The sequence below is a fragment of the Dromiciops gliroides genome, chromosome 3 (assembly GCF_019393635.1).
Source record: "Dromiciops gliroides isolate mDroGli1 chromosome 3, mDroGli1.pri, whole genome shotgun sequence".
NCBI classification, from domain to species: domain Eukaryota; kingdom Metazoa; phylum Chordata; class Mammalia; order Microbiotheria; family Microbiotheriidae; genus Dromiciops; species Dromiciops gliroides.
The window spans coordinates 425,796,094-425,811,595 of record NC_057863.1 but is presented as its reverse complement, the minus strand read 5'-3'; the positions used below and the strand labels follow the sequence as shown (position 1 = coordinate 425,811,595).

Sequence of the window (15,502 nt, the reverse complement as noted above, 5' to 3'; positions counted from 1 at the left end):
CTATCTTTATAACCCTGGGCAATTCACTTAACTCCAATTGCCTTAAAACATCTAGGGTCATCTCCAGTCATCCTGACATATATCTTACTATTGGACCCAAATGGCTCTGGAGCTGAGAGTGAAGTTTGGTGACTTTGCACAGCCCTCACTCACTTAAATCCAATTCACTGCAAGACATGACATGTTATGGTCCTCTTCTAGAATGAAGGACAAACAAAAAACAGACCGTTGAAAGACAAACAGAGGGGGCAGCTAGATGGTGCAGTGGATAAAGCACTGGCCCTGGATTCAGGAGAACCTGAGTTTAAATTTGGCCTCAGACACTTGACACTTACTATCTGTGTGACCCTGAGCAAGTCACTTAATCCTCATTGCCCCACAAAAAAACAAACAAAAACAAATAAAAATTAAAAAAAAAGATAAACAGATGCATTTCCGTCTTTTTTTAGTTCAACAGACAAGCCATAACATCAAATCAGCTTAAGAAAAAATACTTCATCAAGAACATGGAATAGGGAAAAATTTCAGGCAGGGAGACTAATTAGAAATCTACTGTAATAGTCTAGATGAATCTAAACTAAGGTGCTAGCTGTTTAAATAGAAAGGATTCAGATTCAACAACATGTTGTACAGGTACAAATATCAATATTTGGCACCTGATTGGATATGTGAATAAGGAATAATGAGGAGCTGAAGATAAAATCAAGATTTTGAATTTGAGATGCTGAAAGGATGGCAGTTCTTTAAGCAGAAATAGGGAAGTTTGGGAAAAGGAGTGATTGGTTATGTTTCAGGCATCCTGAGCTTAAGATCTCTCTGGGACATTTACCATGAAATATTCATTTGGCAATTGGTGAGGAGGGAATAATTTCAGTTAAGAGATTAGGATGGGATATGTAGATTCTAGAGGCATTTTATCAGAGATCATAGTTAAACTTTTAGACTCTGATAAAGGTAACAAAGAAATAGGGCATAGACTAGGGAAATAAGAGAGAGACCAGGACATAGTCTTGGGAAATACTGACGGTTAGAAGGCATCTTATGGATGATAAACCCAATAAAAATTAACAGGAGAGAGTAGTATCATGAAAACTCAGAGGAAAGAATATCAAAGACAAGAGAGTGGTTAATTGTCATATTCAATAGAAAGGGTAAAAAGCATTGAGATTGAAAGAAGACCATGAAATTTTCCAACTAAGAGATCACTGATAACTTTTGGGATCAACAATTTCAGTTGAGTGATGAGGTAAAAGAACAATACTGCCAAGAACTTATTGAATTAAAAGATATGAAATGGAGAGAGCAAGTGTACACTGTTTTTTAAGGAGTTTGGGAGAAAAGGAAGAACATGGAAAAATTAGGTCTAATGAAAGTTGTTGTTGTTTTGTTGTTTTATTCTAGGATAGCACAGAACTATGTGCGTTGAAAGGCAGTTGTGAAGGATCAAGTTGAAAATTATTTATAAAATAAGAATATGAGTCCCACAACTTGAATGAAGTAAAGAAACACCTATTGAGTAGTGATGTTCAGGGAATAGAAATTTGGGGGTGGGAGGGGCAATCAGAATGCCAATTAACCCAGTGGGCAAATTATTGACATACTTGTTCCAGAAGGAATGATATCATTTATTTGATTACCCTGCCTAAAGCAAGTGATAGAAAGAGAATGAGAGAACACATATCAGCAGGACATATGGAAAGTTAAATGAGAAGATGAATGGATGGCATGTGAAACATTTGGTTCACATCCTTGCCAGAAATTGTGTGTGAGGTTTGTATTCTCAACTCAAGACAGATCAGTGCTAGGGGAGATGGCTCAGTAGATAGAGCACAGGCTTGGAATCAGGAGGACAATTCTTCACTAGTTCAAAACTGACCTCACTTACTAGTAGTGTGACCTTGGGTAAGTCTTTTTGCCTCAATTTCCTCATCTATAAAATAAACTAGAAAAGGAAATTGCAAATCACCCCTCTATCATTGCTAAGAAAACTCCAAAAGGGGCTCATAGAGAATTAGACATAAATGAAATAATTGAGGAGTTTCAAAGCAAAATAACTTAACTCCTCTACGTACTGTGGGCATAATGACTAAGGGGATGCTATTCTAAGTGGGGAAAAAGTGTCAGTGGTAGGGCAGATAAAAAGATAGCCTGGGGTCAAGGGATAAATAGCATGTGAAGCAGGGAGAAAAGATTGCTAGATTTGGAGACATACAACCTGCTTCAAATTTGGCCTCTTGACTTACTACCTGAGCAACATAAAGTTAATTAAATATTCTTGGCCTCAGTTTCCTCATAGGGTTAGATTCAATTACCCCCTTTATCCTTTCTCATTTTAAATCCATCATGATATGTCAGAATTTCACTGTCTTCCTCACTTCTTACATGTGTATGTTATATAAAATCTTCTCTTTTTATTTTCCTTCTTATTTATTTTTTATATTTTCTGTTTATTCAGCTCTGAGAGAGGAATATTACTCTCCTGCTATTATTGTGTGACTCTTTCCCCATTCTCTTAGTTTTTTTCTGCCTTAGCATTCTGAGTTTTGAGTGTCTAAGGGGGTGTGTGTATGTGTGTGTGCATGTGTGTGTGTGTGTGTGCGAGTGTGTGTGTGTGCATCTAAAGAATTGTCCTTAGAGTAGGTTCAAGCCCTATCTCCAAGGAATTATGGCAATGTGATTCATAACCCAAGGAACTCTCAGAGTCTATAAGATGCAGAATAGATCCTTACCTACATTGGTAGGAGGAATTTCTTCTACAGGAAATTGTTGTGTGAATTAGATTTGACTGGCCTGTAGCAATTTACAAATGAGTATTTGGATTTAAGTCAGAGATTTTTTTTTTGTAAAATATTTATAATATACTGTGCCCTCCAAAATCCTCCACAAAGATATCTAGATATATATAATAGTCCATCTCCTATAGACTATAACATAATACATAAAGGCAATGTAAGCAAAGGACACAGATCTAAATGAAATCTAAGTAATGGCATGTAAAATAATTAGCAGATTAAAAGACATCATAAAAACTATGAATAATTAATTTAAAGAAAATTGTCACTATGAAAAATATGTCCAGCTTTGTCATACAACTAAAGTAGCTCTGAGTAGAAATTATTGAAAATAAAGAAATAAGGTATAAAAGAAATGGAATGGAACTAAACAGACTAGAAAATAAAAAAAAATAAGTAACTATAAGGTACAAATAATGACAACTTAAAAATTATTGAGATAGAATTGAACTAAAAATTTAAAAAGTCTACAAAGAATGACAAAATTGAAAAACCAGTCTAATCAAGAAAGAGAGGAAAATTATATTGTCAAAATCAAAAATGAATAAGATGAATCTATAACAGAGGACAATGAATATCAGGAGATACTATGTATAACTTTATGTCAAAAAATTGAGAATGTAAAATATATTGATTGATTTCTCCCTAAATCTAAAACACATACTGTAACAAAACAATAGAGTTCCTTGTTTCATCTTTAACTATGTGAAATTGGTCAAAGAACCACTCAGTATTTTGCTGGGAAGATCCTATGGGGTTATAAATAATTCAATCACAGAAAGTGAAATTGATTGAGTCATTAATGGAGTTTATGGATTTACTAGTAAATTTTATTAAAAATTTAAAAAGTGATTAGTAGATTTGAAAAACAATTCTCATAACTAAAGAAAGCAAAGATTCTAAGAATATAATTTTTATAATGCAGATAGAGTTATGATGCTCAAAAAAGAAAAAATCAATTTTCCTTCTCTTTCCTATTATGTAGTTATAGACAATATTAAGGTGAAAAGAAAATGAAATGTATACATATTTTAAAGGAGGAGATGAAATTATCCCTATCTGTGGATAGTAAGATGGTATACTTAGAAAACATCTACAGTCATCAAAATAACCAAGTGAGGCTTTTTATATCATTAATGATTTGGGATGATACATAATAAATACGCAAAAATCATCATTGTTTCTATGCAACGGTTATTAAATATTTAAAAAAAATTAACCTTAAAATAACTAGAAAATTAATTAAATTTCTAGGAAAGAACATACTAATGTATAAAAGTTTTATTTAAATGTATCTATAAGCATTTTTTCTTAGAATAAATGGAAAATAATTTGAAATATTCACTGTTCATTCTAATGAACAGTGAACATTCCAATATACTAAAAGTGACAATATTACCCAGAATAACCTAAAACTATATGTTTTATCGATCAAAGTACCACTGGGATACATTTTCAGAATTAGATAAAGCACTCTCAGAAACTCAGAAAGAGGAGTATTCAGAAGTATAATATGGTCAGCATGGATCAAATGCTATAGAGAACTCAAGAGGAGTGGTAAGAGATTTCTCTGTTCTCATGTCAGAATTAGAAGGAATAATAGGGAATGAAAGTTGAATATATCATTAGCCAAAGTCATCATATGATGTTTTTGCTTTTTTTTTCTTTGTCACAATGATTCAATCAAGAGAAGTAGGATGGGAAGTGACTATGACATAAAGACAAATGGCATTTTATAAAACATTTGTTCATGGGGAAAAAAATCAAGAGAAAACTCATGGTTCAAAACAATTGTTCATTTTTTCCCACAAGTTTTCTCTCAAGGATGCTTATAAACTTAATGATTGAATATAGGTCTCTTGACTCTGAGGAAAATTTCTTTCTATGATATCAAACTATTTTCCCTATATCCCTCAAATATCTTTATCTCCCACTATGAAAAAAAAAAGACTACAAAAACAATTCATGTAATGGGGGTCCCAGGAGAAACCCAGAACAGCCTTATAGTTACGATTTGGTATTTTGTTTTGTTTTGCAAGAGAGAAAAGGGAACCAGTGGTGTGACCTCTATAGCATTGGAAGAGGTGAGAGTTGGCAGACAAGAAACAGCTATTTCTTCATAGACAAAAACCAAAGGCTAAGATTCTAATAAAGCCCAAACCACATTTGTGCAATACTAATGAGAATGCTAATCTCCAAAGATTTTTGTTCTTACTTATAAATAGCTTTATCTTCTTAATTGGTAGAGTTCATTTGCTTCCTAATAATTCTTTTGAGAAGCTGCAGACATATTCACTGTACAAGTAGAAAAACTTATTAGAGTAATATCTGTGTTTACAAATTAATTTTCATGAAATACTTCCACATAATAATCAATTTTAGGATCAATTTGAAGTCTAAAGCTTTACAAATATCAGAATACCAGAGGAAAACATTACAATGTTTCTAAATTTGGCCAAAAATTAATCTGAGCTATACTGAAATAAAGCACTAGAATGTTGTCTTATCTGAATATCCAAAAGATTTTTTTTTTTTGCTTAACATAATATCATTTAGAAGTTTAAGTAGTTGAGCATTTAGTGATTGGTCCATTACTGAAAGTTAATGCTGTTTGCTCATTAGTAATCTTCCTGATTACTAAACTTTCAGCCTGAATCAACCCCAAGCCTTGATTTGGTGTAAAACACATATTAAAACTGTAGCTTCAGTACATTTTTTTTCTTCTTTGAGGCAGCTAGGTACAATATAATATACAGAATGCTAAACATGGAGTCAAAAAGACTTTAGTTTGAATCCTAAGCAAGGAACTTAACCCTCCCAGCCTCAGTTTCCTGATCTATAAAATAGAAATAATAATGGCATCTACTCTATGAGCTTAAAATAATCAAATATGATAAATCCCTTTTCAAATAAGAAAATACTGTGTATTTTAGGCTTCATGGCTAATTTTCTATGGAAAATAACTCATTTATTTTATAACATATAATAGATAGTTATATAGATACATAGAAAGATAGAGGACTTAATAATTTCTTACTAGTGCTAATTTCTAGCTAGGGCTAAGTTTTAGTCATACAAATATAATGAAGAAAATAGTAATTGTGCTCAGGGATCCAACAGTTTAGTCAGAAAACATGAGGGGCATACAAGCTTTAAAGATGGGTACCTCAACAGAAGACAGTGTGGGAAAGGATGAGAAGGAGATGGAGTCAAAGTAAGAGTGAAATGATTTATGATTGATAACCTTCCTAAAATGGTGACCCTGAGGAGGCAGTTAACAATGAACAAAGGTCTAGTTGGTCTCAGGGGAACTATTCAAAGTCTATACAAATCTATTACAGAAAATCATGAAAGGTAAATCAGTAGATCTATTTCAAAAGATGATGGCTGGTGCCCATTTAGAGGACACTGGCAAATATTGGTTGAATTTTATGAATGAAGATATTATGACTATTCAAATTGACTGAACCAGGCAGCTAGGTGGTGAAGTGGATAAAGCACTGACCCTGGATTCAGGAGGACCTGAGTTCAAGTCTGGCCTCAGACACTTGACACTTACTAGCTGTGTGACTCTGGGCAAGTCGCTGAACCCACATTGCTCCCCGGAAAAGAAAAGAACAGATTGACTGAACCTCTACGCAAGAGTAATTCTGCCATGGTCAAACAGATTTTGCCACAGAGACCATTAACAGACTTTAAGCTAAGCACATGTGGCCATCACAAGAGCTTCGCCAAGACCCAAAGACCCAGGCACAATACGATGAACTACTATTAACAAAACTGAATGTTTTCTATTTATAGTTTTCAGTTCCAATTTTTATCCCTCCTCTCCATCCCCTCCCTCTGCCCTGAGGTGGTAAGCAATCAGATATGGGTTATACATGTGCAATTATTTTAAATATGTAAAAAGTGATCCAAGACAATTACAAAGTGCTCATGAAAAATGCTATCCATTACCTTGGATCATTGTATTGCTGAGGAGAGCTAAGTCTTTCATAACTGATCATCATACAATGTTGCTGTTACTGTGTACTGTGTTTTCCTCTTTCTGCTCATTTCACTTTGCATCAGTTCACATAAAAACCATTCCATGTTTTGCTAAAATCTGACTTGCTCTGTTCATCATTTCTTATTGCAAAGCAGTATTCCATTGCGTTCATATACCACAGCTTATTCAGCCATTCCCTAATTGATAAGCATTTCCTCAATTTCCTTTTTTTTCCTGCTACCACAAAAGGAGCAAGCAATGATATTGATTGATTATTATGCCTAGAGTAAGAGATGAAAAGGAGAGGACAAAGATGATGTGCAGGCAGCAGGTAGATCAGTTAACAAAATAACCTGCATAGATGACTAGATGTGACAATAAAGCATGGTCTTGGTTCTTGATGTAGCCAGATGTAGAGGGATAGATTTTACTTATTCAATGACAATTACTCATTGGTAATTACCATTTAGCAATAAGATATTTCAGTGTAACACAGCAAACCGTTTTTTCCTGGGTGGAAACTACATCAGGCCACCTAAAAGCAATCAATCAAAGAATAAACATTTATTAACCATCTATTATGTGCCAGGCACTATGCTGATTATCGGAGATACAAAAAGAGTCAAAAGATGGTCCCTTGCCTTCAGGAGTTTGCAATTTAATGGGGAAGTGAACATGCAAACAATATATTCAAAGTGAGCTATATTCAAAAAATATAGGAGACAATTAAAGAGGAAAGACAGTGAAAATAGGATTCCTGTTGTAGGTTGGACTTTAGTTGTAACTTAAAGGAAATCAGGGAGGTCAATAGTGGAGTTGAGGAAGAGAATATTCCAGCATGGGGTACAGCCAGAGAACATGCCTGAGCTTAAGATGGAGTGTCTTGTTTGTGGAAAAACTGGGATGCCAGACTGTAGGCTAACCCCCAGAGACTAGTGACAATTACTAAAATGAAAATTAAGTTTCTATTGTCAATATGTAATTCCCTGATCTAGGCTTCTGTTCCAGAAATAATAGATATGGAGAGTTATAGGAACCCTTTCATGATTCAGCTATTTAACCTCATAAAATTACAAGCAGAACACCTTTTTCAGCACAAAACTCTGAGAACATCCATGAGGACCACAAGTAAATCCAATTAGGCTAGATTATCCTTAGTATTAAAAGATGGCTTTCAGAAAAATACAATGCCACCTATATACCCAATCACAGATGACCTGGAATGATTTTAAAGTATAAGAAATGACTCATGGGGTAGCTATGTGGTGCAGTGAATAAAGCACCAGCCCTGGATTCAGGAGGACCTGAGCTCAAATCCAGCTTCAGACACTTGACACTAGTTGTGAGACTCTGGGAAAGTCACTTAATCCTCATTGACACACACACACAAAAGAGACTCATTGCTATTAGACATCTTAGAGTTTGAAAAACAGTCTTAGTATGGTGAAGAAAGGATCATAGATAGACATTTAGTGTTTTAATAAGATAGAAACTATGTGCTTGAGGAAGCATTTATGTCAAGAGTTATGTTTAGTAAGTCAGTATTTATCTGGGAAAGTTTATATAGAGAGTTCATGAGTGGAAAAAATTCAATAATAATATGGGAGAGAGGGAAAGACAGACAGACAGACTGAGACAGAGACAGTAAGATATAGAATATGTCTTAGCTTCTAGTATCCCTACTATGTGGTAGGTGTGTGTAAAGTGTATATGTATATGTGTATGTATGTATGTATGTGTTTATTTATATACATATACTAGATTATCTATATCTATATCTATATGATAACATATATATATATATATATATAAACATAAGTACATATGTATGTATCAATATAAATGACAAAATGATGAAAAGGGTACTAAATAGATGTGGCCTTTTACCATTTACATACCTTAGATATTTTAATATTCTCTTTAGACTGAGTTTCTCTGTCCTACCTAGACTGGAAGTATAGTGGCCACCCACTGGCCTGATCCCAATGCTAATCAGTCTGCAAGCTTTGACCTGTTCTGGTTTTCTGAGCTGGTCTGGGTCACACCTTGTTAGAAAGCCTGGTGGCCCTTTCCTGATGGGTGCTGACCATACCAGTACCAGAATTATTGTACATGTCTTATAATTGCCTTTAGCTCTTCTATAGCCCAGAACTCCCAAAATCAAGAGGTCCATTAACCTCAACCATTCTCAGTTTAAAGAATTGTATTTGCATGATATCTTTCCCAGCCTGGATTTTTTGAGCTGTTCAAAATCTGTTTCTTAAACAGAGTGATCAAATTAATAAAAAGAAACCAGAACACAGGGACTACTCCAAATGACTATGGGTGGCAGTTAAAAGACAAGGACCATACAGAATTTGTGGCCTAAAATTGAGATTATTGTTACTATCATGATTACCTATAGTACTTGTCAATTAGGAAGGCTATCAGTTTGAAAAAACACAAATATTTTGTTTAGAACATCTAAACTCTAGAATGAGTTGTACCTACCCCAAGCCTGGGTATCTAATAGTTTAATGGATGAATGCTGGGTAAGAAGTGAGGAAGATTAAAAATTGCCCTCAAAAACTGACTGTGTGACCCTAGCCAAGTTGTTGAACCCCATTTGTCTCAGTTTCCTCATTTGTAAAATAAGCTAGAGAAGGAAATGGATATATATTTGCCAAAACTAAAACGGGGTCACAAAAAAATTGAACCTCACTGAAAATAGCTGAATAACAAAATCTAAGCATAGTCACCAGGAATCAGGGAGTGATTCAAGGAGGGATGGTCTTAAAATCACCTGTTATTCTTCAGTTCCTTGTAAGTTAGTTATTCTCAAAATAAAAATAACTACTGGAAACCCTTGAGCAAAGAGAGAAGTATTCTACTATTTGTCCATTACATGGAATCTAGTGCTTTTCCCTTTGATTTCCCACATATTTCCTAGTTCCTTACTCCTTCACCTTAATTACTTAATTCTCTTGCTTCATTATATTTTCCTTTAAACTTTGTTTGGACTAACTTTTGGCAATTGACCAAGGATTGGATAGGAAAGATATCTGCATCACTTTCTACTTCTAAGCCATCTCCCCATATTTCAACAATTTGGATGCATTTCCTACCCAAACTGTGACTCACACTTCTGTTGCCTCTCATCACACACCCTTCACTCAATCACTCTGTCTTCATTCTCTTGAACTCCATACTGACTCATTCTTCTGGAATCACATAACACAAATGATCTCTCATCTATTCAAATTCTTAAATCTTACCCTATCACAACACTAGATCTCTATCCAGCCTCCTTCCTTGAACATCAGTTAAGTAAATTGAACTCTGGAATTAAATTAAATCAGCTATGAAGATACTGACATTTGAAGAGCACAAATTTTCAGGAAAACCTGATTGTGGTTTTATAGCATTATTAGAAGTCAAAATACAAAAGTGAAAATTTCTGAGAATGTAATTTAAATTTTTATCAAGATTTCAATGGAGCCATATACTATGAATTTCTTTTCCCTTTCCATATTTCTTTTTCCTAACAGAGACTCAAAGAACTAAAACAAAGAGAATTTGCACGAAATGTGGCATCTAAATCCAGGAAAGATGAAAGAAAACAGGAAAAGGCTCTTCAAAGACTACACAAGCTGGCTGAACTACGGAAGAAAGCCACGTGGTGAGAATGGAATGAAATGTTAAACTTTTTTTTTAATATTACAAAAGAAAATTGGAGGTGGAAATGAAGGGCATATTTCTATTTATATCTACTCTCAGAATAAAGCACATACATTTTCATGGTTTTCTGTGGGCTGTAAGCAGTAATTTGAATTGGAATTTTATGCAGAAACCTGTTTAAATGCACATTTCAGAAGAGGCTAAAATGACACATATTTTTAGTTTATTAAAAAACCCTACATGTTCTATTTCTATTTAAACTATGGTGGTTGAAAACACTGGTTGAACAGATATCTTAGTGGAAACTTGAGCACACTTGATTGAAGTTATCACTGCACCATCTCTTCACCTTTGCTTTTAAATTGCTCACCACTGATTTGTTCCAAGAACCTACTTTCAGAATGGAAAAAAAAATTGCAAATGTATTTGGAAATATCACAGAAAACTATCTTTGTTTAACCAATGAGACCCAAATCATTTTTTATGCTGTATAAAGTTGAGCTATATTTAAAGCATGCATCATAACTGGCCCTTTTTGATCTGGTCTTGGTAGAAGCCATATACCAGATGCAAGCATTGCTATCCTCTGGGTTCATATGATGAGACCACTTCAAACAAGATACTTTTTAGACACTCGCAAGTTAACCATTGATTAATTAAGATAAAAACAACTTATACCAAATTCTGTCTTATAGTGAATTGGATGGTAGATTCCAGCAATTCTTTGCTAATGCCAATGCTAAAGGCATCTAAAACATGGTATTTAAAATGATTATAGCTGTGAGACCCTGGGCAAATCACTCAACCCTCATTGCCCCACAAAATAAAAACAAAAAACATAATATATGTGTGAGTGCCCTTAGTAACATTTTTTGAAAATATACAACATGAAATTATATATATGAACTCATCTGTAAATGTAGCCACTAAGTTAGAATAGACAAATGTGCCTATCATTATTTTGTAACTAATATATTATTATTCATATACTAGGCAAATATCTATTTAATTTAAAGGTGATTCATATCTAAAAGGATATATTTCCCTAATTTCCATAATTTGATAACATATTACCATATGATAAGTATAAATGGTTGTCTTCTTAATCATCAGTCTTATATAGGATACCTTTTGTTTTCTTTTTCAGTGCTCCTGGGAGTGGTCCTATGTTCAAGTCAACCACTGTTACAGTGAGAGATAATTTTAATGAAATTTCACAAAGAGATGTGGTAGATTCACTAAATAGAGAGGAAGAATTCAAGGATAGTTTGATTCCCAGTTATCAGAATGCTAAAGACACTGATGATGTTTCTTCAGCACCTGAAATTTCAAATAATCATAAGGCAAAACCCAAAAATCTTGGAGACCAAACTCCTGGAGTCCATGGGCAGAAGGTTGGCTTTTCTTTTGCCTTTCCAAAGAAAGCATCAGTGAAGTTGGAATCTTCAGCTGCAGCTTTCTCTGAATACAATGATGATGCATCTGCAGAAAATGGTTTTAACAGAAAAAGTAGATTTGTCCCTGGAGTTTGTCACCAACTATTGTCTTTACCAACAGAAGTAGTTTTGAATCCTGAAGAGAAACCAAATTCATTTCATTCACTTGGGGAGGTGTACTGTGAGAAAGGAGAAATTGTTCAAATTGTAGACACAAAAGAGATTATGAATAAAGATGAAACTTTATTAGTGCTCCCTTTTGGCCAGCCAAAACTCCCATTGTCTACTGATTCTGAGGGCTATGTAAATCCAACTGTATTACCAGATCAGATAAAACCCAAAGATGCCATGATTAATCAAGACACATTTGTAGACTCTAATGGATCTGAACTATTGGGAAATAAATCAACAGCAATTTCCATTGGTAATAGTTGTTTATCTTCACCCACTATCCAAGAAGAAAATCCCAAGAGTCTTTCCAGTGATTCATCCCTTAATGAAGCTGAAGGTAAAACACTAGCACCTGAAATTTTGGAACCTCCAAATATTAATGGGGACAACACAACTTTACAGCATAGAGAGGACATATGTAAAAGACCACAGCAGCCTTTTGTGCCTGTTCTTAGTAAGTATGGATCAACAGTTCTTCAATGGCCATCTGAAATGTTGATTTACACAAGTACTGAACCATCAATTTCTTATAGTTGTAATCCTCTATGCTTTGATTTTAAGTCTACTCGATCAAGAAACAGTCTTGAGAAAAATAAGCATAATTTAGATGTTGTTCATTCTCCACAGATGACTGAAGATTCTTGCAGGAGTCCAGATATAGAATTCAAGGATGATTCTATTACAGAGGCTAATGATTTTAAAATTAGAAGTACCAGAAATGAGTATAATCATGCCATATCACTTAAAACTGATGATAATTTTACCAAAGGCTGTGATTCTGGAAAGAGAAAGGAGAATACAAGTACAAAGCTTGAAGATGATCTATATAGGATTGGAAAACCAGATAAACTCATCTTTAGCAAAAAACAAGTAAGGCAAAGCACTATGAATGAGAAACACAACAAAACATGTTTAAAGGAAACTCATGAAAACTGGTTTCACAGAAGTAGAAAAAAGAAAAGAAGAAGAAAGTTATGTCACCATCACCATGAGGAAGTAACCAAAGAAGAGTCAGATGCTTGTTTCAAAATGGAACCAGAAATTAATCACATTGATGCAACAAAGAACCATGAGTTGGAAACAATGTCAGAAAAAGAGAGTGATGAATGTAAAAATGCCTGGTCAACTAAAGAGCAATTACAAGAACCACATGAATTACCTGACAAAAGGCCCAAATCAATTCCTACCTATCTACAGAAGAATAAAGGAATGTGTAAAATTTGGAATACAAAACAGAACAACACTGAAGGTATCAGTTCTAAATATTTTCATAGAAAGAACAAAGCTATTTTACATGGGCCAAAAAATCAAATGTTCAATTATGGAAAACATAACTTAACATACTCCAGAACATTTTGTAGTTGGAAAGTCAGAGCACCTATCTGTAGCCCAGACCATAACTGTTTGATACACCAAAATGAGGTGAAATGCTTGGGTCAGAACCCATCCATCAAAAGAGGGTACAATTCACTTATTAATGAACCTGAAAGATCTTATCGAAAAAGGAGACAGTATACAAACTCTTGCTCTTCAGATGAAAGCTTATATAGACAAAATTGTTTAACTGAACAGCATTTGAGACCAACAAGGACTTTGACTAAACCCTATAAGCCTAAGAAGAAAAGGAGGAGGAAAAGAACTAGACTTCATTCTGGATTTAAAGACCTGGAGCTAAGAAGGAAATTAAGTTATAACTGTTTGAAAGAAAAATCTCTGTCAAGTAACCTAGGTGAATTAATGACCCAGGATGAAACAGGAGAGGCAAAATCACAACCCATCATTGACTTTGCAAGAAATGCAGAACAAACAGAGGCAGAAGAGAACAAGTTGACTCTGATGTCCTCTGATTTCATTCCTCCAGAAACTAACAGAGAAATTGAATATATGCAAATGGAGAATATTCCAGGTAAATTTTCAGGTTTCAAACATTCTCCTGACTTTAGGTTTGAACTCCAACATTCTCCAGATTCTGTATTTGAACCCAGCAACCTGTCAAAGGTACCAACTGAGAACCTGATGGAGCAAAAAGAAAAATACGAAAGTGAAAACCTCCCTCCTTTGAAGCTGCCTAACACTGAAAGGAGTTTTGGTCCACCTCCACCCAAATCCTACCTTTGCCATTATGAACTTGCTGAGGCCCTCCCCCAAGATAAGATGAATGAAGCAGCAAGTGAATGGCTTAAGTATAATTCAGGAATCCTTAATAACCAACCACCATTACCATTCAAAGAAGCACATATAAATGGTCATACCTTTTTAACTACAGAGCAGATCCTTGCACCATTAGCTTTGCCAGATCAGACATTATTGTTCCCTCTAGAAAACCATGAAAAATTTAAAGATCTGCCATGTGAAGCCTACCAGCACATCATGCCTCCAAGCCTATTGCCTACCAAGGTTAAGTTGACCTTTGCTCCGCCTGCCCTGCAGCCTGCTAGCCCACCTCTGCAGCCTTTGCCTTTGCAGCAGCCCCTGTGTTCTACCTCGGTAACCACCATCCACCACACAGTTCTTCAGCAACATGCTGCTGCTGCAGCAGCTGCAGCTGCCGCTGCTGCTGCTGCAGGAACCTTCAAAGTGCTCCAGCCCCACCAACAGTTTCTTTCACAAGTTCCAACTCTCACCAGAACACCTTTACCTCAGATTTCACTAGGACCCAGACTTTGTCCTGTGGGTCACACAACTTTTGTTGCACCTCATCAGTTGCCTATCATTCCATCTTCAGTTCTTCATCCCAGCCACCTGGCATTCCCCCCTCTGCCCCATGCCCTTTTTCCTTCTCTGCTTTCACCCCACCCCACTGTCATTCCTCTGCAGCCTCTCTTTTAGTCACAATCAAAGGGAGGAAAAGGAATATCCAAGTGAAAGCTACTCTTATGTATTTAAGTGTTCATTTCATTTGAAAACTGGCTCTGTAAATGGTGGAAATCAACAGGCTTAAATAAGGCCTCATTAATTTGAAATCATTTACTGTAAGTGTAATGATGCAAATGTATCCATAACGTTCTTACCCATGATATAATTAAAGCACTGAATAGTCGCAAATTAATATAAACTATATACTGTATATTAAACTGTCTTAGATGATGTACAATGTATATAATATATATATATATATTTATAGTACTGTAATTTATGTTGTAAAGTACGCTCTTTTGTTTTTTAATCTTTGTGTACTTGCACCTATTTAATGTTTAGAAAGCGGATGCACTATGTTTTGTACTATGTTCCTTGAAACTGTAAATCCAGTGATGAAATATCTCTTGCAATAAATTTTTGTTAACTATTTAAGCATATCAGGAATTATTTGTAGTAAGTTGGTTTTCACCATTTGAATAACACCTGCTTAATGTGCCTTTCATGTTTGGAAAATTAGGTTTTCATCTTTTCTTGGCATTATTAGATCTCAGAAACCATCAAAGAAATTATTTAACATCCCTTTGAATGCCCCAAATTGG

At 34.8% G+C, this 15,502-nt stretch overlaps 1 protein-coding gene across 3 annotated transcripts in view; it reads left to right on the top strand.

The window, feature by feature from the left end:
* The window catches only part of ZNF804A (zinc finger protein 804A), a 420,892-nt gene extending 405,597 nt beyond the window's left edge, over positions 1 to 15,295 (top strand). For 2 of the 3 annotated variants that reach the window (XM_043990662.1, XM_043990663.1), the window contains 2 exons: positions 10,308 to 10,438; positions 11,585 to 15,295. In XM_043990662.1, the coding sequence (XP_043846597.1) occupies positions 10,308 to 10,438; positions 11,585 to 14,873 (3,420 nt within the window). In that variant the 3' untranslated portion in view covers positions 14,874 to 15,295. Of the gene's footprint in view, positions 1 to 10,302; positions 10,439 to 11,584 lie in introns of all 3 variants that reach the window. The other variant, XM_043990664.1, reaches the window with a different exon arrangement.
* Positions 15,296 to 15,502: the final 207 nt, after the last annotated feature.